Here is a 27397-nt window from a genome sequence, read left to right as displayed (position 1 = left end):
GTTGAAATGCAGCTTTGGATTTTCTTCAACCTAATGACACGAGTTGTTTGAACTTTCAGGTGTCGCCAAAACTCTGACGGTGGACGGCTCCGAGTCTCAGACGGTGCTTTCCAACCTGACACCCGGGGTCACTTATGAGGTCACCATTGTTGCCGTGAAGGGTCAGAGGGAGAGTGAGCCTGGATCGGACAGTGTCACCACAGGTAGGATGGACGCTGCTCTGCTGGTAACGCACTGAACCGTGACCAGATAATAAACCTTTTGGGCATCATGTTGCAGTTTTAAATGTTTCCTTTTCAGACAGAAACACCATCAGACACCAAATAAACGTGTAAAGGCTAATGTTAGCCTGAGCAGAGTTCTTCTAACGTTCATCCTGCTGGACCTCAGAAATGCAATAAGTTCTGCTGACAGATAACAGCATCTTATTCCAATCATATCTTAAAGGGATAGTTTGCCTCTTTTGACATGAAGCTGTATAACATCCCATATCAGCAACATCATTTATGAACATCTTCTTCCCCCTGCTGCGTCCTGTGAGCAGAGTTCCAGCCTCGTTTTGGCGTTGATGAAGGTAGTCCGGCTAGTTGGCTGGGGCTAAAAAAATAAAGCGTTTTGCTTCTCAAAACAATATGCGTTCAAAAGAGTAATACATTTGCATCACAAAGTCGTTCTCCAGGAAAAAGTCAGACCTCACAATCGCTCGGCCCTATTTTCTCTCCCTTCGTATCACTGCCTGCTGTATAGACCGATATATAGACTGTATACACCGTAACAGGCGCGGCTGTCGGCAGGCGGCAGCAGGCAGTGATACGAAGGGAGAGAAAATAGGGCCAAGCGATTGTGAGGTCTGACTTTTTCCTGGAGAACGATTTTGTGATGCAAATGTATTACTCTTTTGAACGCATATTGTTTTGAGAAGCAAGATGCTTTATTTTTTAAACCCCAGCCAACTAGCCGGACTACCTTCATCAACACCAAAACGAGGCTGGAACTCGGCTCATAGGACGCAGCAGGGGGTAAGTCAAATTTAATAAATGATATTGCTAATATGGGTCATTTGTCATACAGCTTCATGTCAAAAGAGACGAACTATCCCTTTAAGGCACGACACCTTTGAACCAAACATCTACATATTTATTAGAAAAGTCCCTCTATTAGAAGTTATTTATTGCTCAATGATCAGCCTGAAAGGACTAAAATCTCATGTTTTTTTCACAGTTTGGATAAATTGCCATCACCTTCCCTTTGTCCTGTAGGACAGTACGACCGACTCTTGCTCTCTTTGTGTCTGTGTGTGCAGCTCTTGATAAGCCCCGAGGTCTGACTGCGATGAACATCACAGACACCGAGGCTCTGCTGCTGTGGCAGCCCGCCATCGCCACTGTGGACGGTTACATCATCACCTACAGTGCAGATTCTGGTAGGTGCACATGCACATGCACATGCACGGCCCTGAGCTCCAGCTTCCAGTCCTTCCTAACAGAAACAGGGTCCTTACAGACGTAATCTGATGCAAAGCTCTTACACTCTGTGCTTCTTACTGAAGGGAAATGTGTTGCCTCTCAAAATGTCTACAAAATCAAATAAAGAGTGGGTCCCTTTGGACCCTTTAATACAAAATGTAGTGAAAAAAGGGGCAACTGGAAGTCTTTTTCTTGGTAATTAACTTCCTGCCGCTCTGTGTGTGTCGCTCAGTGGCTCCGGTGATGGAGCGTGTGTCTGGAAATGTGATGGAGTTTGAGATGAGCTCCCTGACTCCGGCAACGCACTACACCGTGAAGGTGTACGCTGTGAGGGACCTGGCCAGAAGCGCAGCCACAACCACCGAGTTCACCACAGGTAGATTACTCTGCCCTTCTGACCCGGGCCTCTTCAAATCTGGGCTAAAAACCTACTTATTTAGGATTGCTTTTAATACCCAGTAGCATGATGACACTTTTATCTTATTCGATTTTGTTGTATTTTATTGCTTTCATTGTTCTTTTATTGTTTTTATTTGTTTTTACTCGGGCTGGACGAGTTAACTCGTTATTATCGCGTAAACTTGTTAATTATTTAACGCCGATAAATATTTTATGGCGCATTAACGCAGGTTTTATTATTGAAAAAGTCTGTTGAATGCATCACATTCACACAGTTACAGCAAACACCACGAAGCATGGAGGAATAAAATAAAGATAAACTAGCAGGTAACATCACCGCTACAGGTGCTCCTCGGTCTCTGTGCGAAGCTCACGGAGCTAACCGGCGCTACTTCCTGTTTTACTGGTTTCAACATAAAAGCACTCCTGCATTTACAGCCAAGTTGAATTGTCTTCTCAGCGTAGTAGTTCCAGTCTAAAATATCACTTAAAGGCAAAACACACAACTGATAGCAGCAAGTCATTCAAGGAAACAGACAGTGGAGCGAGGCTTCTACATAAAAGCTACAGAAAGATACTGATGTTAAAAGTGTGTTTGCACAACAAATGTTATGGCACTTTCATTCATATGGCAGCACATTTAAAATAAAACTAAATGCTAAAGGCTATACACTACTTTTGGATTCATTTTTGGATTTTGCGACCAAATGCGATTAATCGTGATTAATCAGGGAAATCATGCGATTAATTAGATTAAACATTTTAATCGTTGCCCAGCCCTAGTTTTTACTTATTCTTCTCTTTATTTATTACCTGCTGTAAAGCACTTTGGTACACTGTAAGGATTGTCTGTAAAGGGCTGTATAAATAAAGTACATTTACATCACAAAACCATGTTTAATGCCCAAAGATGCCTGTTCAATGCACTGTGACATAAATCACTCAGTATGCTGGGGTTCCCAAACAGTTTTACAAAATAAAAGATGCTTTGACAAAGTTATAGCAGAATATGAGTTTAGTTTCAGCTCTTTCTTCTATCTAATGCTCACATGATTTAGAGTCGTGAACTAAAAGTACGAGATTCTCCAGACGAGATGCTGCAGAAAGGTGGTTAAAACTTCAAAAATCATTTAGAAAAACATCAATAAAAGATTGAATGAAACTAAGATGAGATGGAAATTATGCAAAAAAAGGAGTTTATTTTGTTTAAAAAGCCGTTGTGTTTGCAGACGTGGACGCCCCACAGGACCTGGCAGCCAGTAACATCCAGACAGAGAACGCCATGCTCACCTGGAAACCTCCTCGCGCTGACATCACCGGGTACATCCTCAGCTTCGAGTCCGCCGGCGGCACCATCCGGGTCAGTAGGCACCAGACGCTGCTCTGTAGAGGCCGGCGCTGACGTGATGTTCATGTTGTGCTGATAAAAAACTAAATGGAAGTGTCTTTCTGCCCCCCAGGAGGTGGTCCTGAGTCCCACCGCAGAGTCGTACAACATGGCTCAGCTCAGTGCCTCCACGGAGTATTCGGTCAGGCTGCAGGCCCTCGCTGGGCCCAAGAGGAGCAGGGTCATCGCTGCTGTGTTCACCACCAGTGAGTAGATGCCTTAATAAGAGCAAAAAGTCCTTTTAAGGGAACCTCTTCTGGCATACTTTAGTAGAGATGGGACCAAGTCACACATGTGCAAGTCCCAAGTAAGTCTCAAGTAATTTTTTCTTGGTCAAGTCAAGTCAAAGTCAAGTCACCTTATTATTGCAATTTTACCTGCAGTGGGGGGGTGTTCTGTGTACTTAAAAAAAAAGAAAAAAGAAAAAGATCAATCTTATGTAACCTTACCGATAAGTCATTGTCGGTTCTCTTGTTTCTTTTTCTCAATAAAAAGATTTGAAAATAAATAAAAAGTCCTTTTATAGGAATTCAGTGAAAAACTGCAGCTGTTTTATGTTCTCTGCTCACAGATGAATCATTTCCACTGTTTCCCTCTGTTATTCGGCTGGTTTCACAGCAGCTGGAGCGCAGCGATTTACATCAGCTCGGCTACATGATTAAAGATTTTGTCTTTATTTACTGTGTGTGTAGCTGGCGTGCTGTACAGACACCCCAGGGACTGTTCCCAGGCCCTCCTGAACGGGGACGCCTCCTCCGGTCTGTACACCATCTACCTGAATGGAGACGAGAACCAGGCCCTGCAGGTGTACTGCGACATGAGCACCGACAGCGGCGGATGGATCGTAAGTCGCCCGCTCACTGGCACGGGCGATGTGTTTAATATGATAATATGTAACATGTGCTGATAGGTTGGGCTTTGTTGAAGAGAACAAAAGAGAAAGCTGCACAGAGAGCAGAGAGGATGCTGCTGGGAGCATTTCACCTTTAACCCTCAAACCTGATTTAAAACACAACTTCATTTCTGAAAAGGGACATTTTTGTCCCCTTTTAAAACGACCTAAAATCATCATATGTTAATATTTTTTTCCGCTTTTTTTTTCCGTAGATCTTTTATTCTACTTTAGTTCTGATCATAACTACCAAGTTTTCAATTATTTAAAAAAATTTAACCCTTTAAACTGGTTTATATGATGTAAACACCAATTTCTGAAAAAAAACAACCCACAAAAACTGATATATTTTAATATATAGAATGCAAAGTGGAATTATTGAGTAGGGATAATTATGGTCTGGGATATGTCAATGATCAGCAACAACATTGATTTTTTAGGGATTTTTAATCTTTTTGCTTTCTGATTTAAAAAAAAAAAAAATAATAAATAAATAAATAAATCCTTAATTTCTGAAAAGGGACATTTTTGTCCCCTTTTAAAACGACCGAAAAACGTCATATATTAATATTTTTTTCCACTTGTTTTTTCCGTAGATCTTTTCTTCCACTTCAGTTCTGATCATAACTACCAAGTTTTCAATTATTTTCAAAAATTTAACCCTTTAAATACTGGTTTATATGATGTAAACACCAATTTCTTAAAAAAAAAAAAAAAACACAAAAACTGATATATTTTAATATATAGAATGCAGAGTGGAATTATTGAGTAGGGATAATTATGGTCTGGGATATGTCAATGATCAGCAACAACATTGATTTTTTAGGGATTTTTAATCTTTTTGCTTTCTGATTTAAAAAAAATAAATAAATAAATAAATCCTTAATTTCTGAAAAGGGACATTTTTGTCCCCTTTTAAAACGACCTAAAAACATCATATATTAATATTTTTTTCATAAATCTTTTATTCCACTTCAGTTCTGATTATAACTACCAAGTCTTCAATTATTTTCAAAAAAGTAACCCCTTAGATGCCAATTTGAACTTTTTTAGCCCAAATTTTAAGCCTTTAGATGAAGATTTAAAAATCAATGTTGTTGATGCTAATCATTGACATATCCCAGACCATAATTATCCCCACTCAATTATTCCACTTTGCATTGCTTTTATTTTATGTGAAGCACTTTGAATTGTTTTGTACATGAAATGTGCTACAAATAAAGTTGACTTGATTTAGACTTCAGCATCTTTACCATGACTGCAGCTCTGCTACGTGCATGAGCTTAATGCGGTGTGCACAGGGCCCCAAAAGGAGAAAACACCTGTAATTAATTACATCTGGATGGAGAAGTGGAGTTTGAAGCTAATTCTACTGAATCCACTTGATTTAAAACCTTCATATCAGGCGAAAGCTGAGTTTTAAACCTGCTGTGTTGATTTATTTGTGATTAAAAGCATCACGTTTAACTGGAAGTGTCTGACCCGTGACGTCTCCGGCGCCTTCTGCTCTTTCCCCTCGCAGGTTTTTCTCCGACGTCAAAGTGGCAGACAGGAGTTTTTCCGCAACTGGAAGAATTACACAGCCGGCTTTGGAGACATGAACGATGAATTCTGGCTCGGTAAGAATTTAGCAAAGCAAAGCGATGTATTCTGCAACACCTGTAAGACTCAGTCAAATATACGATGTGTTTACCGTATGTTTTCAGCCGGTAAATGAGAGGATGGTATGATGATGCACTTTGTGATGCCACATTTTCTTTCATATTCTTGGCCCTATCCACCGTTATGCAGACGATTCACACATTTATCTACCATTGAAGCCCAATAGTAACAGTGCACAATGTTCTTTGTTTAATTGTTTCGCTGATATTAAGCAGTGGTTGGCCCAAAGTTTTTTTCATTTAAATGATGACAGAGCTGAATGTGTTGTGTTTGGGGACACTGTGACAGCTGGCTTTGGCACCTCGTCCTCAAAGCTCAGTTCAACCGTCAGAAATCTGGGAGTGACCTTTGACCTTTGATCTGAGGTTGGACAAACAAATTAACAATGCAGTCAGGACTAGTTTTTTCCAGTTACGTCTCCTGGCCAAAGTTAAAATGTTTTTAAGTCGTCATGACCTTGAGAAAGCCATCCATGCCCTAATAAGTTCAAGGTCAGACTTTATAGAACTGATTTTAAACTTTCAATGTGTGTTTTTAAAGCTCTTAGCGGCCTCGCCCCATCGTATTTATCTGAGCTTTTAACAGTCCTGGTAGAGCTCTGAGGTCAGCAGATCAGTTTCTGCTGGAAGTGCCCAGGTCAGAATACAAACCCTGGGGTGAGCGAGCCTTTTCCCAAAGCTGCCCCCAGGCTCTGGAATAAGGCCCCCGTCCAGCTGCGTCTTATTTCTGACCTAGGCCTCTTCACATCTGGGCTAAAAACCTACTTATTTAGGATGGCTTTAATACCCAGTAGCATGATGACACTTTTATCTTATTCGATTTTGTTGTATTTTATTGCTTTCACTGTTCATTTATTTTTTTTATTTGTTTTTACTTATTCTTCTCTTTATTTATTACCTGCTGTAAAGCACTTTGGTACACCGTAAGGATTGTCTGTAAAGAGCTGGATAAATAAAGTACATTTACATTTACTGCAGGGTGTTCCATTAACTTAAATAAATAAGAGTGACTCTGGGTGATATGAATGAATACGGCTGGTTGCATTTATCACAGCGATTGTCTCCTCTTTCCCTCAGGATTGTCCAACTTGCATAAGATCACAGCCGGAGGTCAGTACGAGCTGCGAGTCGACCTGAGAGACAAGGGAGAGACGGCCTACGCTCAGTACGACAAGTTCTCCGTCTCCGAACCTCGGACCCGATACAAAGTGCACGTGGGAGGATACAGCGGCACGGCAGGTAGAGCTCATGGGCCTGCAGCATCTATCTATCTATCTATCTATCTATCTATCTATCTATCTATCTATCTATCTATCTATCTATCTATCTATCTATCTATCTATCTGATTCTGAATCTATACAGAGAACAGACACTTTTACTGTTAATAACCTTAATATTCAAATAATGACATACTGATATTGTGTTAATATGATAATATTGGGATTTTGTCTCGGCTGATGATTAAAACACAGAGATGAAGTCCTCAGATAGTGTTTTTATATTAGTTTTTTCAGGTTTTTTTAATGATATTGGGGTAAAACTGTTATCACGAATGCTTTTGGCCACAACGATCATGTCGTCATCACGTCTTCATTCATAAATGTGACGGTTCACCTGTTCCTGACGGCCGCTGCCGCCCCTCTGCTGTTTGTTTGCAGGCGACTCTATGACCTACCACCACGGGCGTCCCTTCTCCACCTACGACCACGACAACGACATCGCCGTCACCAACTGCGCTCTGTCCTATAAGGGAGCCTTCTGGTATAAAAACTGCCACCGGGTCAACCTGATGGGACGATATGGAGACAACAGTCACAGCAAGGTACACAATTATGCTTCAGTTCACTTTCTGATGTCTTTCTCAAAGTCATTGAGTGTTTTTTAGGATATATTTTCACCACATACGCAGCACTGTCTTTCCCAAGGACGCTTTCACTATGAAAAGGCTTGGGATCGAACCACTAACCTTCCGGCTGGGGGACAATGATCCACCTGTTAGGGCTGATTAAAAGGCTTTTTCATCGAGTTTCATTCATTTATTGTTTTAGATTTAGTGCTGGGGGGGTTCCCTAAAGGGATGTTTCATTTAATTAAGATCTTTGAGCCTCTCAGAGCATCTGGGATGGGATCCCGACCGTCTAAAGGGACGCGTTCTCATCGTGTTTAAACCGGCCCCGGAGAATTCTGCCACATTCGAGCAAAGACGGGACGGAAAAACTCAATGATTTAAATTATGGGGAAGAACAGGAGGTCTTAGCACAATTATTGCATTTGGAAATTCACCTGCATTTTGCCAAAATATGGAATATTATGGGATATTATGGAATATTTGCTGCTGCAGAAGCTCTCCAGAGATAGCTTAGATATGCACAAATAGCACGTGCTCTTCCCTGAAAGTTTCTGATCCAGATGGCAAATGGCTACAGTCAAGATGGCCTGAAACAAATTAAACTTGATTATTGCCTTTTTTTATTACACAAAGGCAGCTTCACTGTATGCAGGGGGCTCCATGCATCCCCCCTCAGCTCACCAGTAGTCTCCTATTCAATAATAACTCCTATAAATATAGGCTGAGCCCTTTATTGCTTTTACTTTGGGAACGCAGAGTCTCTAACTTTCCGATAATAACGAGTTAACTTGCCCAGCCCTAGAAAGGAAATATACAAACTTTACACGACTTTCCACAATTACAGAACAAGACACAGTCACTTCGCAGGTGTTTATATCAAGGACAACACTTAAAGAAGTGCTAAGCTAGTGCAAAATGGGTGTTTTAGGGCCTAGAGATGAGTCTTCAGGAGATTTCTGAGGGCAGAGAGCAACGCTCATGCTAATATAGCATTTGTTAGCTTGCTCCAACTTTGTGTAACTATAGATGAACACCATGAGGCTGCCCTCCACACAGGGTGACTGAGAAACAGAGAAGTATAACCTCGATTAAAGACAGAGATGAAGATGCGGTTTTTATATCAGAACTAGGGCTGGGCGAGTTAACTCGTTATTATCGTGTTAACTTGTTAATTATTTAACGCCGATAAATATTTTATTGCCCATTAACGCAGGTTTTATTATTGTAAAAGTCTGTTGCTTTCTGCTGCGGTACGGAACTTTTACTCGGCCATTTTCATTTTAAAGTTGGACATCACCGCTACAGGTGCTCCTCGGTCTCTGTGTGAAGCTAACGGAGCTAACTGGCGCTACTTCCTGTTTTACTTGTTTCAACATAAAAGCACGTATTTCAAAATAAATGTTTAAAAAAAACTCCTGCATTTACAGCCAAGTTGAATTGTCTTCTCAGCGTAGTAGTTCCAGTCTAAAATATCACTTAAAGGCAAAACACACAACTGATAGCAGCAAGTCATTCAAGGAAACAGACAGTGGAGCGAGGCTTCTACATAAAAACTACAGAAAGATGCTGATGTTAAAAGTGTGTTTGCACAACAAATGTTATGGCACTTTCATTCATATGGCAGCACATTTAAAATAAAACTAAATGCTAAAAGCTATACACTACTTTTGGATTCATTTTTGGATTCTGCGTACAAATGCAATTAATCGCGATTAATCAGGGAAATCATGTGATTAATTAGATTAAACATTTTAATCGTTGCAGAGCCATATTCCTTTCTTCTTCTGCAGTCTAAAGTTGGTATTTTTGGGTGCTAAAAGTCTCAGAAAGCCTTTAATGCTGATATGTTGCAGATCTACAGTAAAAAATGGTGTTACATGTTTGCAAATTAATCCTAATTAAGTCGACAGTTTGGGAAGACAACATCACTCCATGTTTCAGCCCCACTCAAACAATGTTTCGCATTTTTACCTGATGACCTAACCTGTGCGTAACCATGGCCTCATCTCTCTTTTTTCCAGGGTGTGAACTGGTTCCACTGGAAAGGCCACGAGCACTCCATCGATTTCGCAGAGATGAAGATCCGACCGTCCAACTTCAGAAACCTGGAGGGAAGGAGAAAACGGTCATAAATTTATCTGGAAAGCTCTGCCACCACCAACAACAACAACAACAACAACAACAACAACAACACTGCTACTACTATGTCCGGACTCCCCATAAACCCCCCACACACACACCCACCCTGCAGCAACCAAAGCCTCCACCGAGCCCCCTCCCACACCGGTGCTCCCCCCCTCTGATTACCCACACATCAACCCTGCTGAGAAAGTATGCAAATGCTGCCAGTGCATTTAAAAAAACAAAAAACTTTAATCTATGCCCACACAGGTCCAACTCACGCACCAAAGAGAACAACTCCACCCCCCAGATTCTGATCTCCTCACTCGTCTGGCAGAGTTTGTCGTGTGCATTCATCAAATTCTATTCCTTGTACAGAACTGTACATTTATGCATCCCATTAAAAGATTTGAAAAGATGATGATCCTCAAATATCGCAGATGTCTCACGTCTCCGTCTAACTCGCCGTTTGTTCGTCCTTTGGGTGACGCCCGTCATCGGAGCGTCTCTTCGTCCTTCCCAGATTCCCTCCTTCCATGAGCTGACATCGAAGGTGAAAAGAGAAAGTCCATTTTTTATTCACGGTGTGAGCTCCTGCAGACGTCAGGCTTCAGCCACCGCGTTGTTTTAAAAAAAAAAAGCTAAAGAACGGAGAGAAGAAGATGTGTTTCGTTTCTATTATGACTCCAAGGCAGGACCTATTATTCAGTGTAAAGACATGCGGTGATTCAATTATTTGTTGTTTTCTTTTTGCAAAATGTGAATACAGTACATATATGTGGAGCAGGAGAATGTTTTGTGATAAGAAAAGGCCCATTCTAGATGAATTCCAGTGTTAATAGTGAGGTCTCCATGCTTTTGTTGATAAAAGATAGTGTTTGGACAGGCCAAAACTAGGAATTAGTTACTCTTTCTGCCCCTCAACACCCCCGCACCCCACCTGCCGCGGCAGGATACTAAACCACTGACCTTCTGAGGAATGCCTGTGTAAATTAAGTTTGTTTTTCGTTTGTTTCGTTTGTTTAGAACTGGGTGAAAACAGATGTGTCTCTGTAAGCTGTATAACAATAAAAACAGTTTGTTTAAAACAGCAACGTTTACCGAATTTATCTTTAATAAAGGTCCACTTTCTGAAATCTTTGCGGCTTTCAGCCACATATATTTGGTCTTCCTGTTCATTTACTGAGTCCACGTCACGTTTAAATACTTTTATTATTCAGGAAAACTGGACGTGGTGCCGAACTTTTAGTGAAACGTGTCATTATAAACCGAGTTTATTCAGTTCTGAGCAGCTTTAAAGTGATTACAATTTCTAATCATGGAGAACTATATGTCCGTAGTTTAGCCAAAGGTAGAATATAATAATAAAACGTCTTAATGAGGGTTAGGGTTAGGGGTTAAATATGAAGGCCCCGGACTTCTTCTTTTTTTAATTTTTTTTTTTAATTTTTTTTATTGAAACATGTCACATACACAAAACAATGACATACTCAAAAGTAAACAGTTTGTTTTTTTAACTTTATATATTCACACCTCCACATATAGAAAAAAAATGGAAGTATTTTAAATGCACAAAATAAAAAAGGGGATAATAAATAATAAAAAAATTAATAAATAAATAAATAAATAAAAAACAAGGAGAAAACAAAAGGTAAGTCCATTCAAAACAGTTACAAGGGGTTAGGACAGGTTAAGATTTTCTATGAGTGTGTATAATTTATTTGCATGGACATTATTTATATGTTTCAGACATTTTTTTAACGCGGATATATCATTTTTTAATGCAAGCCATGAAGATGGGGATTTGGCATATCGACACTTATGAATATAATATTTAGTGATGATGATGAGGTTATTTATCAAGAACTCTTTTTTTTTTTTTTTTATCTTTGAGGATTACGCCTACTTGGAAGTTTTGAAAAGACCAGAAATCCGTGTTTGTGGAACTGGACGATAATAAGTCATGTAGAGATTTCCACAAATTTTGGACAGTCTGCCCTCGGGCTTCTTCGTGCCCTCGGGTTTCTTCGTGCACTCGGGTTGACGTCACTGCTTCTCAGTCGCACTTCCTCGTTCCCCCAGCTGGGAGTGACCTAGGGAGGACTTCCTGAATGTTTAATGTCGGTGTTTAAGGGGCCGCGGAGGCTCCGTCCCTCTCCGTCTCTGCGGAGGACTACCTGAGCTCTTCGGTTGAGGCCATGCGGAAACTTCTTTTTCAGTTCCTCGGTGTTTTGGCGGCTCTGCTCCTGTCCGCCCACGTCCTGCTGAGCTCCGGCCGCTCAGCGGGGCCGAACCCGCTCCCTGCGGAGGACCTCCGGCTCATCTCCTCCCTCACGTACCGGTACCTGTTCAACCAGCCGGATGTGTGCAGGGACCGGAGCCCCTTCCTGGTTCTCATGGTGCCGGTGGCCCCCCACGAGGCTGCCGCACGCGAGGCCGTCAGGAGAACGTGGGGCTCCGCAGATGGGGACACCCTCACCCTGTTCTATGCGGGGCTCCCGGCGGCTGTGGCCGGGCAGCCGCCGCCCACCCAGGCCCTGCTGGAGCAGGAGAGCCGGCTGCACGGAGACATCATACAGATGGACTTCATGGACACCTACCAGAACCTCACCATTAAGACCCTGATGATGATGAAGTGGCTGGCCACGCACTGCCCGCACGCGTCCTACGCCATGAAGGTGGTGACAACAACAATAATACCAATTTTACCATATTAACAACATAATAATAACAATTAATAATAATAATAATAATTAATACCATATTAACAACAACAACAATAATACCAATTTTACCATATTAACAACATAATAATAATTAATAATAATAATACTAATTAATATCATATTAACAACAACAATAATACCAATTTTACCATATTAACAACATAATAATAACAATAATAATAATAATTAATACCATATTAACAACAACACTAATAATACCAATTTGACCATATTAACAACATAATAACAATTAATAATAATAATAATAATAGTAATTAATACGATATTAACAACAACAATAATAATACCAATTTTACCATATTAATGACATAGTAATAACAATTAATAATAAGAATAAGAATAATAATTAATACCATATTAACAACAGAATAATAATAACAATTAATACCACATTAACAACAACAATAATAATACCAATTTTACCATATTAACGACATAATTACAACAATTAATAATAATAATAATAATAATTAATACCATATTAACAACAACAACAATAATAATACCAATTGTTTTGCTAGAATTGGTATTATTATTGTTGTTGTTAATATACAATCATTGTAAATATTTATCTTTTTTTTTTAGCTACTTGACTAGTTTGAATTTCCCCCATTGAGGGATGAATAAAGTATTTTTCTATTTATTTTTCCATGAAGGTGGATGCTGACATCTTTGTGAACGTGGAGCACCTGATCCAGCGGCTGAAGGGCTCCCCCAGGCTGGGCTTCATCACCGGCTCGGTGATCCGGGACGGGGGTCCCAGGAGAGACCCCGGCAGCAAGTGGTACCTCCCAGAGGAGCTGTACCCGGAGGACAGCTTCCCGCCCTACGTGTCCGGAGCCGGCTACGTCTTCTCCAGCGACCTGGCGGGGAGGATCTCCTGGGCCTCCAGGTTCGTGCGCGCCATCCCTCTGGAGGACGTCTACGTGGGCCTGTGCCTGCGCGTGCTGGGCGTCCAGCCGGTGTACTCCCACCGCCTGCTGTTCCTGGGGAACCTGTTTGAAATCCAGAAGCTGGAGTACGAGCGCTGCGCCTTCAGCAGACTGATCATCGCCAACGGATTCAAGCCGCCAGAGCTGCTGCGCGTGTGGCAGGACTTTTCCAAAGGCCACGCGCACTGCTGACGGCATTTACCTTCACTGTGTCTTCTACTGCAATCAGTCAGGAAACTAAGCCATTAAAGGGGGGGTCAAAGGGTGGGATGGTGCAGATCTGTCGTTCATTTGGACTTTTTGGAGTGGTTTGTCACAGAAGAAGAATCGGGTCTCCTCATATTTTACTGAATCGGGTACGTTGGGACTGTTGGTCTGTTGGTTGGATATAAATCTGGGTCATCTGGGAGCTCAAATGTGACATTTTATGCGTTATACAGTGAAAAAAAATCAGAATTTAGCAGATTTAAAAGCCACTTCTTCCTTTTTTCAGTCAGTTAATTGATCATGAGGTCGACCAAATGTCATAAAATAAGGAAAATGTTAGCTGGCCTCTTAACACCCGCATACACATCAGGTCTCTGCCGCCTTTAGGCTGATGACAGCCGCCTTAAAACAGGATCCACATCATATCTGCTGCTTTTGTTCCATTTGTTCTTGGCTCCTGATTTTCTTCATCAGAGGAAATGGAACATTCTGGGGTTTTTGTTATAAATAATTATGAGTTCGGGGGAGTATTTATGGCGGCCCTCTGATCAGCAGTATGCAGATGATTGATTAATCAGTCAGATTAATGCTCATCCAAAGTTTAGAGTTCAGAGCGTTTGTGTCTCTTCTTTCGGGGGAAGTGATGCGTTTCTACACTTCTTCTTCATTCCTCCTTGAGGTTTCCTGCCTCGGGCTCCGCTGGACTCCCAGCTGCTGCAGCTTCTCCGTCTCCTTGGTTACCGTCTCTTCCCACTCCGGGAATGCAAACAGTTTTTTTTTTAGAATGCGACACCACGGGGCAAATGTTGGCAAAGAAACCAAATAAAAAAAAAACTGCAGGGATGTTTATGCAATGCAAAGAATGCCTCTCGAGTTAGAGACGCCTTATTTCCTTTGGCGAGTCGCTGTGCCTCTTCTGCTGCTGCAGGTCTGTCTCATGAACCTGTATTTCACACCAAAGACTCTACACTGACTCCCACTTACTGTGCCTTAAGTGCCTGATGGGTTGGGTTTGGTTGAGCCACATGCAGTAAAACACTGGATTCAGATTCCTTTAGCTTGTTAAGTTGCTCATTCCGCCCAAAGTTCCCCAAAGAGACGTGCATTGTGGGTAAAACCGCCTGCTGCTGTGCCTTTAACTTGAAGCGTGAGTCGTCTGTGGCCGTGCCGGCTCGTGCTGTGCTTAGAAACCACAGCCAGCTGGTGGCAGTGTGAGCCAGGAGATGACTCGGGCTCAGCTGTCGGTGACTCACTGTCAGATGCAAATGATTCATTATCTTTACGCGGTGATTTATTTATAAGGGAAGCTTCAGTGTTGCTCTTTGTGTGCTGATCCACAAAATGCCTTGTAGATTCAGATCTTGGTAGAAATGCTGTATTTAAGGTCTTTAAAGGAAACCTCCTGCTGTTTCTGTGGTGTCTCTGGGCAATGTTGATTTGCTACAGTTTGCTGGAATTATTGCTGTCTCCTTCCAAACTAAATAAAAGTCTCAAACACCTGCTTTTGTTGAATGTTTTTTTGCACCCATGACCTCATTCGAGCTACTTTATATAAAGAAAAGTCACCAGACTGACTATTGGTGAACTGGAGAGACGAGATGCTGCATAGCTGGTATCTGCAGACGGAGGGCTCAGAAACAGTCGCCTGATGGCGCCCTCACAGCGAACTGAAACAGCGAGCAGCCGCAGGACTCCACCAGGCTGCAGAAGGTGAACCACAGCTCAACTCTGCACAGCTTTCCTCCTCCATGGCTGCACGATCAATGAAAAAAGTACATAAATGAATCCAAAAGTAGTGCATAGCTTTTAGCATTTAGCTTTATTTTAAATGTGCTGCCATATGAATGAAAGTGCCATAACATTTGTTGTGCAAACACACTTTTAACATCAGCATCTTTCTGTAGTTTTTATGTAGAAGCCTCGCTCCACTGTCTGTTTCCTTGAATGACTTGCTGCTATCAGTTGTGTGTTTTGCCTTTAAGTGATATTTTAGACTGGAACTACTACGCTGAGAAGACAATTCAACTTGGCTGTAAATGCAGGAGTTTTTTTTTTTAATTAGCATTTAGCGTGTAGAGCGTATACCCACAATGCATTTCGCTCCTGCCCAAGCTGAAATCAGCCGGCCTGAAGCTGATTTCTCTTAAGCTCTAAACTCTGTAAACTTTAGCAACATTTGAAACATTTTCAGGTGAGAAAGTAGTCGTTTAGATCCCCAACGTGTTGAAAACCTGACAAAATACCGGCTGTTTACAATTTTGTTCCCACGAATTCGGTGCTACTAAAGCTAGCCGCAGTGAGCAACGCACTTCCTGTTATTTTCACAAAATAAAATACCCGTTGCCTTTTATCATAGGGAAAACCATTACCATACAATTGGTGCTTTTGTTTTGAAAACAGGAAGTGAACCTACCCTCGTTGTAGCTAGCTTGAAACTGCCGTTTTGACAGGAAATGACGATCGGTGACGTCACGTTACGTTGCATCTTGGGTAGTTTGAGAATGAGTAGTAACCTCATGATGCATACCCAACATTTCTGCCAATCTAGTATGCATCCGGGAACTTTTCACATACTCAAACTCGCATACTAACTCAAAAAGTCAGTATGAGTAGTGGGAGAAGTATGCAGTTTCGAACACAGCCACAGAGACCGAGGAGCACCTGTGGCGGTGATGTCCAACTTTAAAATGAAAATGGCCGAGTAAAAGTTCCGTACCCTTCTCCATGTTTGGTGGATCCGCAGCAGTAAGCAGCAGACTTTTACAATAATAAGATAAACAATAAAACCTGCGTTAATGCGCAATAAAATATTTATCACGTTAAATAATTAACAAGTTAACGCGATAATAACGAGTTAACTCGCCCAGCCCTAGAAAAAAGTATTATCTAGTATTTAGTAGTATTTATAAAAAGTATTTATCTTTATGTCATGCTGGTGTATGATGAGCTTTGCTGGTAATCAGTTACCTTTATTGTCAGTCTGTCTCTCCCTATGTTGCACAGAGTGTTTGTCTGGTGTTTTTTGTGCTGTCTGTTCACATCCATTCGTTCCCCACACAGACTGAGTGGGAGTTTGCCTTCTGTGCTGCGCTCTCAGCATTGTTCCAAACACTCCCACCTCTGTGCTGCGCTCCCTCTGGATCCTTCTGTACAGCGGTGACTCTTCCTCGTTTCGCTTAGTGTTTTGCTTGCGGTAAAGTCTTTATCTTGTTGCTCGTTTGTGGCTTCTTGTGTCTTCCATCCATCTGGGACCCAGAAACCGATCTCAGAAAAACACCTCCAGGAACTGAAAATATCTCAGTTCGTAAAATGCATCCGGAGGACTTCTGTGGTATCCTTCGAATAACTTTCTCTGCATTTGTCTCACACTGAAGGAAAATATATAATAATAAATATATAAAATACAGGCAACAGCTCATACACATCTGGTAGAGATGATTAATTACAGGCACTGACTGTGAAAACAGAGCAGAAATCCTGCTGCTGTTAGATTTAAGCAAGGACTCATCATGTCTCTGGTGGGAGGGACTAAGATGCACAAACAGAGAAATGAGACAAGGGTAATTCAGAGGTTGAGGGCCCAGAGGGCCGACCTTGACTTTCACAGAGGATGTAATCATAGTGATTAGGGCTGGGCAATGATTAAAATATTTAATCTAATTAATCACATGATTTCCCTGATTAATCGCGATTAATCGCATTTGTATGCAAAATCCAAAAATGAATTCAAAAGTAGTGTATAGCTTTTAGCATTTAGTTTTATTTTAAATGTGCTGCCATATGAATGAAAGTACCATAACATTTGTTGTGCAAACACACTTTTAACATCAGCATCTTTCTGTAGTTTTTATGTAGAAGCCTCGCTCCACTGTCTGTTTCCTTGAATGACTTGCTGCTATCAGTTGTGTGTTTTGCCTTTAAGTGATATTTTAGACTGGAACTACTACGCTGAGAAGACAATTCAACTTGGCAGTGTTTACAGATGACTTTGGTTCTGTCGACTCGGCCGTCTGGAAGAACTTTAAAATGAAAATGGCCGAGTAAAAGTTCCGTACCCTTCTCCATGTTTGGTGGATCCGCCGATTACTTTCTTTTCCGGTTCCTCAGCAGACAGCAACAGACTTTTACAAAATAAAAGCCTGTGAGCAATAGACTTTTACAATATAAAAGCCTGTGAGCAACAGACTTTTACAAAATAAAAACCTGTGAGCCACAGACTTTTACAATAATAAAATAAATAATAAAACGAGTGGTCCGTGGCGTAATGGGTTGAGCAGGTGCCCCATGTACAGAGGCTATAGTCCTCGCTGCAGCTGGCCCCGGTTTGAGTCCCGCATCAGACAGCCCTGTGCTGGGTGTTGTTCCCCCTCTCTCTGCCCCCTGCTTCCTGTCTCTCTGAACTTTCCTATCCATTAAAGGCACAAAAGCCCTCAAAAATATTTTTTTTATTTTAAATTAGAAAAAATAAATAAAATAAAATATGCGTTAATGCACAATAAAATATTTATCGGCGTTAAATAATTAATGAGTTAACGCGATAATAACGAGTTAACTCGCCCAGCCCTAGTTTAACCCAATCATTTGAAAGATTATCCTGCATCACAAACATCCCTCAGTACGAGCCATGTGACCACATCTATCCACTAACTAATGCCTGCGAACTGTACATACTGCTGTCTTTATGTACATTTAATCAAATCTGCTGACTTTCACAGAGGATTTAATCATAATGATTAAAGAGCATTACCATGTGGGCCCTTTAAAGCTGCAGTCTGCAGGATTTGTTGTTGTCATACATAAAGTCCTACTTTTTTGGCATTTTAAGAGTTTACATGATCTATCAGAACGCTTGAAGTTGAAAACGGTGACCTCCGTAGTCGCAAAATGCAAGAAATGCTTATTTTTAACCGAAAAATAAAAAGTTATTCAACTTCCTGTCCCGCCCCATCAAAACACATGAGAACTCGTGCACGTCTACGTGCACGCCAGATGTGCGTACACGACTCCTCATTCATCAACTCACCTGTCATTTGCGATCATGGAAGACACAGTAAGTAGACTAGCCCGTAATGAAGTTCAATAGTCCAGATAAATAAGCGTGGGGACGAGCCTACCTTGTATCGCGCGTGCACAATCGGTGATTGACAGGCAGCAGAGCCCAGCTCATAACCTGATTGTTTACCTTTTACCGGTCCGGTCTGCAATTTTGTAAACAAACCTGCTGGCTTTGGAGGGACCTAGCGGGACATATAGGGGACCTAGAGAACTCTTTTTTTTTGTATTGGGGTATTTAATGTACTACTTTCAGAATCCCCGGACAGTTCCAGGCATTATGCTTGAAAAAGAGTTGCAGACTGCAGCTTTAAAGCATCACCCAGTTCAGGAGGAGCAGGAATCAGGCCCGAAACTGATCCAGGATAAGATTGAGTAGGTGTGAATCAGTCCAGAAGTAAACAGAACCGACATGAAAAGCCTCAGTGACTGAACAGAAAGGACAGACTGCTGCCACTTAAACTGTTGTAAATAAAACAAGAGAAGACGAGAAACAGAATAACAAAAAATATTGTAAACACAGTCAAACCCCACATCGTGTTGAGAGTTTTTTTAATAAACAGTCATCGCACCAGAATAACTAGTTATTCTAACAAGCCTGTCTTTGGCCTGTGGGAGGAAACTGGAGCAAAGCCACACAGGAAGATCTACAGTTGGACTCAAAGCTCACATTACAGCTGCTGAACAAATAAAACCTCAAAAAGTAGAAAGGGTTTGATTCTGAAACTGATTTTTTTTGCATGCAAGGACTTTTGAACAGTGAACTCACACAACTGTTGCTGTGCAGTATTAATCATGTCTTGGTATGTCCTTCAGTACAAACTGAACTGTTTATGTTGTTAGTCCTCCAGCCTGGAACATCAGCATCCAATTTGCACTTTGTGTGTGTGACATCCCGGGCTTTTAGAAATAAAGATTTAAATTAGGGCTGGGCGAGTTAACTCGTTATTATCGCGTTAACTTGTTAATTATTTAACGCCGATAAATATTTTATGGCGCATTAACGCAGGTTTTATTATTGTAAAAGTCTGTTGAATGCATCACATTCACACAGTTACAGCAAACACCACGAAGTATGGAGTAATAAAATAAAGATAAACTAGCAGGTAACATCACAGCTACAGGTGTGACGCTAACGGAGCTAACCGGCACTACTTCCTGTTTTACTAGTTTCAACATAAAAGCACGTATTTCAAAATATTTTTTTTAAAAACTCCTGCATTTACAGCCAAGTTGAATTGTCTTCTCAGCGTAGTAGTTCCAGTCTAAAATATCACTTACAGGCAAAACACACAACTGATAGCAGCAAGTCATTCAAGGAAACAGACAGTGGAGCGAGGCTTCTACATAAAAACTACAGAAAGATGCTGATGTTAAAAGTGTGTTTGCACAACAAATGTTATGGCACTTTCATTCATATGGCAGCACATTTAAAATAAAACTAAATGCTAAAAGCTATACACTAATTTTGAATTCATTTTTGGATTTTGCGTACAAATGCGATTAATCGCGATTAATCAGGGAAATCATGCGATTAATTAGATTAAAGATTTTAATCATTGCCCAGCCCTAGTTTAAACCATTTTGATTTTAAAAAAGTGGCAAAAAAAAAAAAACAACAAAAACATATTCTCGAACAGCTGTGGATAGAATTAGAGCAAAGAATCATCTGGAAAGCTGCATCAGCTCCGTTCAGTTTCCCTACTTCACCCAGGCCGCCTGCCGCTCTCCTGCGCTCCTGCCCGGCCTCCTCTCCCTGTGGGAGGAGTTACACCCACCGACGTGCTGGTGAAGTGAAGCTGCTTCTCAGACAAGCCAGAGAAACGTAGCATTTGGAACACCGTCGGCTCTGAAGCGCGCAGCGGGGACCTGGATGCACCGTTCAGCGGGCTGTGAGAGGCGGTCGAACCGGGACTTTACGCACAGGCGTCGCGCAGTAGCGCGGACACACGATGCAAACTACTGCGTCAACAGTTTAAAGAGACGAACAAAAAATAAAAAAAAGAGCCTGCAGGCGACACCGGGACAGATGTAAGTAGACTTTCTGATGCCTGATGTGCTTTGTGGTTTCTCTTTTAAACTAAAAAGTAGGCGAGAAAAATGAATAAAAGTCATTAAACTTATTTCAGGAATATTTCTGACTCCAGATCCAAAAAGCTTGTCAGGTCACACCGGATGATCTCAGGGGGCAATAAATAGTTTTAATGATACTGAGCAGTGGTTCCCAATGAAAGAGGTTGAAGATCTAAGGGGGTTCAGATTAATCTGACTGACTGAAGGCTAAACAAAGGAGTTAAAAAACTAATTTATGACTTTTACCAGAGTAGAAAGTGGCATCGCTCTGTGTTGGCCTCTTCAGCTTTACTTATTTTCCCTGAAAGCTGCACTAATAGATCATTTTATCCTGAGTTACATTTGTTGCTGGTAAATGATGTACTCATAGATAATTATTACCCGATTATGCAGTTAATCAAGTCTTTTTAGAGCATCTCTAATAAAGGGATCTCATGACAGAGCCTCAAATAGCCACACTGGTGAAAACATTCTGTTACGCTTTCCTGATGCTTTGTTCCCACGTGTGTGTGTGTGTTTGGTCTGCCATAAAGACTTCGATGTAAGGAAATTCCTTTTGGATGGATGAAAGCATTTCTGCAGTTTTCCCTTCCAGATTTATGGAAAATGTTTTACAATTACACAACAGGACAAAACTAACAGCACAAGATGGTGCTCCTGATGTTGTGCACTCTGTGTGTTATGCACCTTTTCCTTCATTTCAGAACTATTTGGTTTAAAAATCTCAGATATTCCCTCGTGGTGTCTTTGCATGTTTCGGTGCTTGGTTTATCCATCTTTTTATATCCTTGAGGCTTTTCCTAGAGGTGAAAAAGTGGAAGTCACCACAGATATTTGGGTTTTCAGGAAAGGATCGAATGGACTTCTGGTTGACTTTAAAACCGACACACATATGTGGGAACAAGGATATCTGTTGAGTAACGTCTGATTTATTTGTTAACACAAGCATTCAATTAGACAGACAAAGATACTAAATAATCATCTTTAGGCAAATTAGAGTTCATCCAATTGATAAAATGAATTAATTAATTACAAAATATCTTAAATTAAAATAATACTGGTCAAATTCAAGAACTTCAATAAAAAATAAAAGAGACTTAGGAAATGTTTAAAACATATGTAACCCATATGTAACCTAAAAAACAAACATTCACCTATCCATGGGGGAAAAAACGAGTTTAGGAAACTTACCGCTACATGTTTCCTCAAGTTAGATGTTGAGTTTCTGCTGAAATGTGCGTTTGTTTTGGTTGACACAGAAGACACATAATGTAGCTGCTGTTTCTCACTCTTTGTAAGGTAAACATGCTTTCAGTATGAGGCCTCGTCTGCGTCTTCATTTCCCACCGTTGGTTCTGACATTTTTCATCTGTTTCTTTGTTTGTTTGCTACGACTGCTAATGCTAAAGCTAACCCGTCCCGCTGCTGAGATTGAGTACGGTCACGTGACCAGACTGCACGGCTGCATCTGATTGGTGGAACACAGTCAGGTGGTAGAGCCTTTGGCGGAAGTCTCTCTCTCTGTCAGAATAAAACATTAAAATGAGGCGTACGCGGGGGGATAAAAATAATGAGGCGTAGAATACCAAAGAGGTAAGAAGAAAAGTAACCAGCTCATTGTAGCCTAATGTAGCGGAGTAAGAGGACAGTTTCTGCTGCACACATCTACTCAAGTAAAAGTAAAAAGTATAGAGATTTAAAACTACTCCTAGAAGTATAATTTTTTCAAAAACTTACTCAAGTAAATGTAACTCGTTACTACCCACCTCTGGTTAAAGGTAGATGGTGTGGCTTGGATATAAAGCACATACTTTACTGCTACTTTCACCTGAAAGCTGCCTGTCAGGAAACACCAGCCTGGGGATACGTTTCCATCTCACAATCAATTGAATTCAATTAATTTTTATTTATATAGCGCCAAATACAACAAATGTCATCTCAAGGCACTTAGATAATAAAGTCCAATTCAAGCCAATTGGAATTCAATTCATTGTAATCATAATTATTTACAAAATAATCCAATTCATTCATATAGAGCCGATTCAAAAACAATTTCCCAGCTAAGGAAACCAACAGATTGCACCGAAACTTGGTATGTCAATGTCGATGTCGATATTCTATATCCTCATACATAACCACGGATTGAGTCTGTATCCTTAGAGCGTTGCTACACTCTCAGAAATAGGGGTACAGTACGAGTCCTTTTTTCTCCCCGAGGTACAATCTATACTAATGTACCCCCTAGGGTTAATTATTGGGCCTAAAGGTACCTATATGTACCTTTTTGAGGGTCCAAAAGGTACATATATGTACTCAAGTGGTAAAAGGTACATATATGTACATATATATACCTTTTTGAGGGTGCAAAAGGTACATATATGTACTCAAGTGGTAAAAAGTACCTATATGTACCTTTTTTGAGGGTCCAAAAGGTACATATATGTACTCAAGTGGTAAAAGAGGTACATATATGTACCTTTTTGAGGGTCCAAAAGGTACATATATGTACCCAAGTGGTAAAAGAGGTACATATATGTACCTTTTTGAGGGTCCAAAAGGTACATATATTTACTCAAGTTGTAAAAGGTACATATATGTACCTTTTTTGAGGGTCCAAAAGGTACATATATGTACTCAAGTGGTAAAAAGTACCTATATGTACCTTTTTTGAGGGTCCAAAAGGTACATATATTTACTCAAGTTGTAAAAGGTACATATATGTATCTTTTTGAGGGTCCAAAAGGTACATATATGTACCCAAGTGGTAAAAAGTACCTATATGTACCTTTTTTGAGGGTCCAAAAGGTACATATATGTACTCAAGTGGTAAAAGAGGTACATATATGTACCTTTTTGAGGGTCCAAAAGGTACATATATGTACCCAAGTGGTAAAAGAGGTACATATATGTACCTTTTTTGAGGGTCCAAAAGGTACATATATGTACTCAAGTGGTAAAAGAGGTACATATATGTACCTTTTTGAGGGTCCAAAAGGTACATATATGTACTCAAGTGGTAAAAGAGGTACATATATGTACCTTTTTGAGGGTCCAAAAGGTACATATATTTACTCAAGTGGTAAAAAGTACCTATATGTACCTTTTTTGAGGGTCCAAAAGGTACATATATGTACTCAAGTGGTAAAAGAGGTACATATATGTACCTTTTTGAGGGTCCAAAAGGTACATATATTTACTCAAGTTGTAAAAGGTACATATATGTACCTTTTTTGAGGGTCCAAAAGGTACATATATGTACTCAAGTGGTAAAAGAGGTACATATATGTACCTTTTTTTGAGGGTCCAAAAGGTACATATATGTACTTAAGTGTACCTGTTTTTCTACATGCTGGGGTACAATAGACAGTCTGTGTTAGGCTACTTCAGTATAAGGATACAAAATTGCCACCAGAGGTACAAGATTGGTCTCTGTAAGGTACAAACCACAAGGGTACAAAACTATACCTTCTGAGGGTACTGCCCCAGTGACAAGCCATCGTACCCCTAAAGGTACAATTCTGTACTTTATTTTCTGAGAGTGTACCTTCAGACATCCGTTTAAGAAACAGAGGACAACAGCGGTTAAAACTCCGTTGTACACCGTTGGATGGGTGCAACCAAGCTGTGGGGAACTGGAGGAGACCAGAACCAAGCCAACAGAGGAGCAAATGACAGACTTAGGTCAAAGGATGAGGCGTCTGTGCCGTGAGAAACTTTGCCCCCGGGGTAGATAAACAAAAAAGATCAAATAAGGCTGCTTTTAAAAAACATTTATTGAATAAACGTTACAGCGAGAACAAAATTTCAAGATGAAATTAACCTTTCAGAGGGGAAACTCTCTCTTATTCTCTTCTCTAAAAGTCCTTTAAAAGGTAACAGTGTGACCGGAGGAAAGTATTGATGCTGCCTGCACCCAGAAGGTGCGACCAGAAAGTAGATGAGCAGAGAACCACTGCCTCAGGGCAGAGAAAGGAATCTGTCAGGTGTAACTCCAGCTCTGTAAACCCCTGAGAGCTCATTTCACGGCCCTCCGGGGCTTTTACTCTGATGCATTAAGAGACGGCGTCTCCATAATAATGTTGCATACATCAGTCTTCAGTGTGGCCTGCCTGTCAGCTGTGTGTTGCTTTCGTGGCCCGTGTTCGTGCTTTTGGCTCATTTGTTGTTGCATGTATGTGGTTCCTCCTCAGCGTCTGCACAGAGACCTCTGGCTTTGTCCCTCCGCCTGCAAGATGCACATGAATAGCTTGTTAAATCAATGGAGTAAGTATTGAGACATTCACATCCTTTTTGTTGTTTTCCATCTTTATGCTCTGACTCCCCCTTATCTGACCCTGAGCGACCCGTGTTGTTACCCCTGTTGTTACCCGTGTGTGCTTGTTGTCTTTGTGTCACATCCGTTGCTGCGTGTGTGTTTGTTCTGAGACCAACTGGCACTTTAAAGGGATAGTTTGCTTCTTTTGACATGAAGCTGTATGACATCCCATATCAGCAATATCATTTATGAACATCTTCTTACCCCCTGCTGCATCCTGTGAGCCGAGTTCCAGCCTCGTTTTGGCGTTGGATGAGGTTTTATATATTTTATAAAAATATTATATTTTTATAATATTTTATAAAATATTATATTATTTTAATATATCAAAATATATTATTTTAAAATATATTTTATAAAATATTATATATTTTTTTATATTTTATAAAATATTATATATTTTCTATATTTTATAAAAATATTATATTATTTTAATATATAAAAATGTATTATTTTAAAATATAGTTATTATAATAAAATATTATCATGATAACTATAATTATTATTTTAAGATTATTAAATAATAATTTAATACTATTTATTAAATTATAAAAATATTAAATAATAAATAGACAATAAATAATTTATTAAATAATAAATTAAATTCATATCACTGCCTGCCGTGTAGACCATGCAGACCGAAGTGCAGACCGAGCAGTCCCCTGCTTCCCAGCAGCAGACGCGGCTATCGGCAGGCGGCAGCAGGCAGTGATATGAAGGGAGAGAAAATAGGGCTAAGAAGATGTTCATAAATGATGTTGCTGATATGGGATGTCATACAGCTTCATGTCAAAAGAGGCGAACTGTCCCTTTAAGCAGGTGGAGGTGCCGTGCTGTGAATGTGTTTAGGTCGGCATTGTTCTGAAATAGAAAGCCATTTGCTCAGCATCCAGCCTGTCAAACATGTCCAAAGGTGGTGCGTCAGACAGGTGTCCCGTTACCTGCCCCCCATGTTCAATACGGGCCTCACAGGCTACGACTTCAGCTCATTCTTCTGTTTCAGCTTCACAACTGGAGCCGTGCTGGACACTCACTCACTTATTCAGTGATCTTATCACTGATTATCCTCTTTTATTTCAAAGCTGACATGACAGAAGTGTTGCGAACACTGTCGGCTCTGACCTTTCAGCCAGTAACGAGCCCCCTGCCTCAGATTCGATCCTGATTACTGCACACGGGCTGCACTGTGTTTATCAGGAAAGATGCTTTATCCACAATGATCATAATTCTAATTCACTGAATTTAAAGATCACATAAAACTATGAGCAAATAAGACTCGAACAGTAAAGAAGTGACTTCTGAAAACACAAATAAATGGATTTTAGTTGGCTGCTGCCGTGCAAAAAGACATGCAGCAGCAGCGCTGCACATTCAGGCCTTTTTAACATAAAGCTGCAGACACGGCTCATTGATGCATACCACTTCAGCATCTTTACTTCTTTTGTTTGTGCACGTGTAACAATGCATATTTGTGATGACCTTAGAGCAGCGATACTCACTATTTTTTTTTCACAAGAGCCACATTGGCAGAGCAAAATCAAGGGAAGAGCCACTTTTACCACAACATGCTAAAGTCCCCTTTTGCAAATATGCATTTCTACATATAAAACATCCCACAAAAAAGAAACAACACAGCCAATACACTTTCAATTCAGACCACATTTACCTTAATACTGGGATGAGCGGAAGCTGGCCTGCATGTGCTCGACTTTCTTCATGTTGTATTTGTAGTTTGTTGTTGTAATCATAGTGAGACATTCAGAATGAGCATGGTTTCTGTGCTGCTTTTTGCCCTTTTTTAATTAAAAACTGATCCATTGGGCCTGCATCTCGCGGTACACCCGACGTTTGCCTGCTCGTCCCCTCTCTGGTGTCTTCATGCTGATTTTCCTTTGGTTTTTGTGCTGGTTTTTGCCCTTTTTTAATTAAAAACCGGCTAAAGGAGCTAGCGTGCACCGCGGTAAAGTGTGAGGTGGTTTAAGCGGGCTGCGTTGCCAGGTTTAGCAGTGTGCCCCCTTTAGGAAACACCATTAAGCCTTAAATAAAACTTAATAAAAATACTTAATATTACAAAAACGCAAACTCAATAAAAATACTTAATACTGTGCAGTATTCGCTGTGTCTTATTTGAAAAAATGTATTGTTATTGTTACCATATTGTTATAAGCTACAATGGGAGTGCGAGCCGCCAATTAAAGCTGGAGGAGCCGCGCAGTGAGTATCACTGGGTTAGAGTGTTGTGTTGCTGTTGTTCTCTTTAAAATGAGGTTTTCCTTCCAGCTGTTGCCTTCACAC

The 27397-nt window shown here is 40.6% G+C and overlaps 3 protein-coding genes across 7 annotated transcripts in view; all 3 read left to right on the top strand.

Moving 5' to 3' along the window:
• tncb (tenascin Cb) overlaps positions 1-10866 on the top strand; it is a 74358-nt gene extending 63492 nt beyond the window's left edge. For all 3 annotated transcript variants that reach the window (XM_075467112.1, XM_075467111.1, XM_075467110.1), the window contains 10 exons: positions 60-203; positions 1304-1423; positions 1699-1842; positions 3095-3225; positions 3326-3458; positions 3945-4096; positions 5667-5763; positions 6883-7044; positions 7465-7628; positions 9677-10866. In XM_075467112.1, coding sequence (XP_075323227.1) covers positions 60-203; positions 1304-1423; positions 1699-1842; positions 3095-3225; positions 3326-3458; positions 3945-4096; positions 5667-5763; positions 6883-7044; positions 7465-7628; positions 9677-9787 — 1358 coding nt within the window. In that variant the 3' untranslated portion in view covers positions 9788-10866. The remainder of the gene's footprint in view (positions 1-59; positions 204-1303; positions 1424-1698; positions 1843-3094; positions 3226-3325; positions 3459-3944; positions 4097-5666; positions 5764-6882; positions 7045-7464; positions 7629-9676) is intronic.
• LOC142381851 (dual specificity testis-specific protein kinase 1) overlaps positions 1001-27397 on the top strand; it is a 57214-nt gene continuing 30817 nt past the window's right edge. Inside the window, exons 1-2 of one of the 3 annotated variants that reach the window (XM_075467113.1) lie at positions 20510-20745; positions 24978-25050. In XM_075467113.1, the coding sequence (XP_075323228.1) occupies positions 25020-25050 (31 nt within the window). In that variant the 5' untranslated portion in view covers positions 20510-20745; positions 24978-25019. Of the gene's footprint in view, positions 1020-20509; positions 20746-24977; positions 25051-27397 lie in introns of those variants that run through there. The other 2 variants (XM_075467115.1, XM_075467114.1) reach the window with 2 other exon arrangements.
• Positions 11847-15161, top strand: b3galt8 (beta-1,3-galactosyltransferase 8). The gene is made up of 2 exons (XM_075467109.1): positions 11847-12454; positions 13180-15161. Exons 1-2 carry the CDS (start codon positions 11975-11977, stop codon positions 13645-13647), a joined length of 948 nt encoding a protein of 315 aa, XP_075323224.1. The 5' UTR covers positions 11847-11974; the 3' UTR covers positions 13648-15161.

The sequence above is a fragment of the Odontesthes bonariensis genome, chromosome 6 (assembly GCF_027942865.1).
Source record: "Odontesthes bonariensis isolate fOdoBon6 chromosome 6, fOdoBon6.hap1, whole genome shotgun sequence".
Lineage (NCBI taxonomy): Eukaryota > Metazoa > Chordata > Actinopteri > Atheriniformes > Atherinopsidae > Odontesthes > Odontesthes bonariensis.
The sequence above is the reverse complement of the archived record's forward strand: the minus strand, read 5'-3'. Positions and strand labels throughout refer to the sequence as shown.

Excerpts from the sequence above, each read along its gene's own strand:
- b3galt8 (XM_075467109.1), top strand. The coding sequence starts at position 11,975 with ATGCGGAAACTTCTTTTTCAGTTCCTCGGTGTTTTGGCGGCTCTGCTC. Across the intron at positions 12,455-13,179 it reads ACGCGTCCTACGCCATGAAG|GTGGATGCTGACATCTTTGT; the intron begins GTGGTGACAACA and ends TTTTCCATGAAG.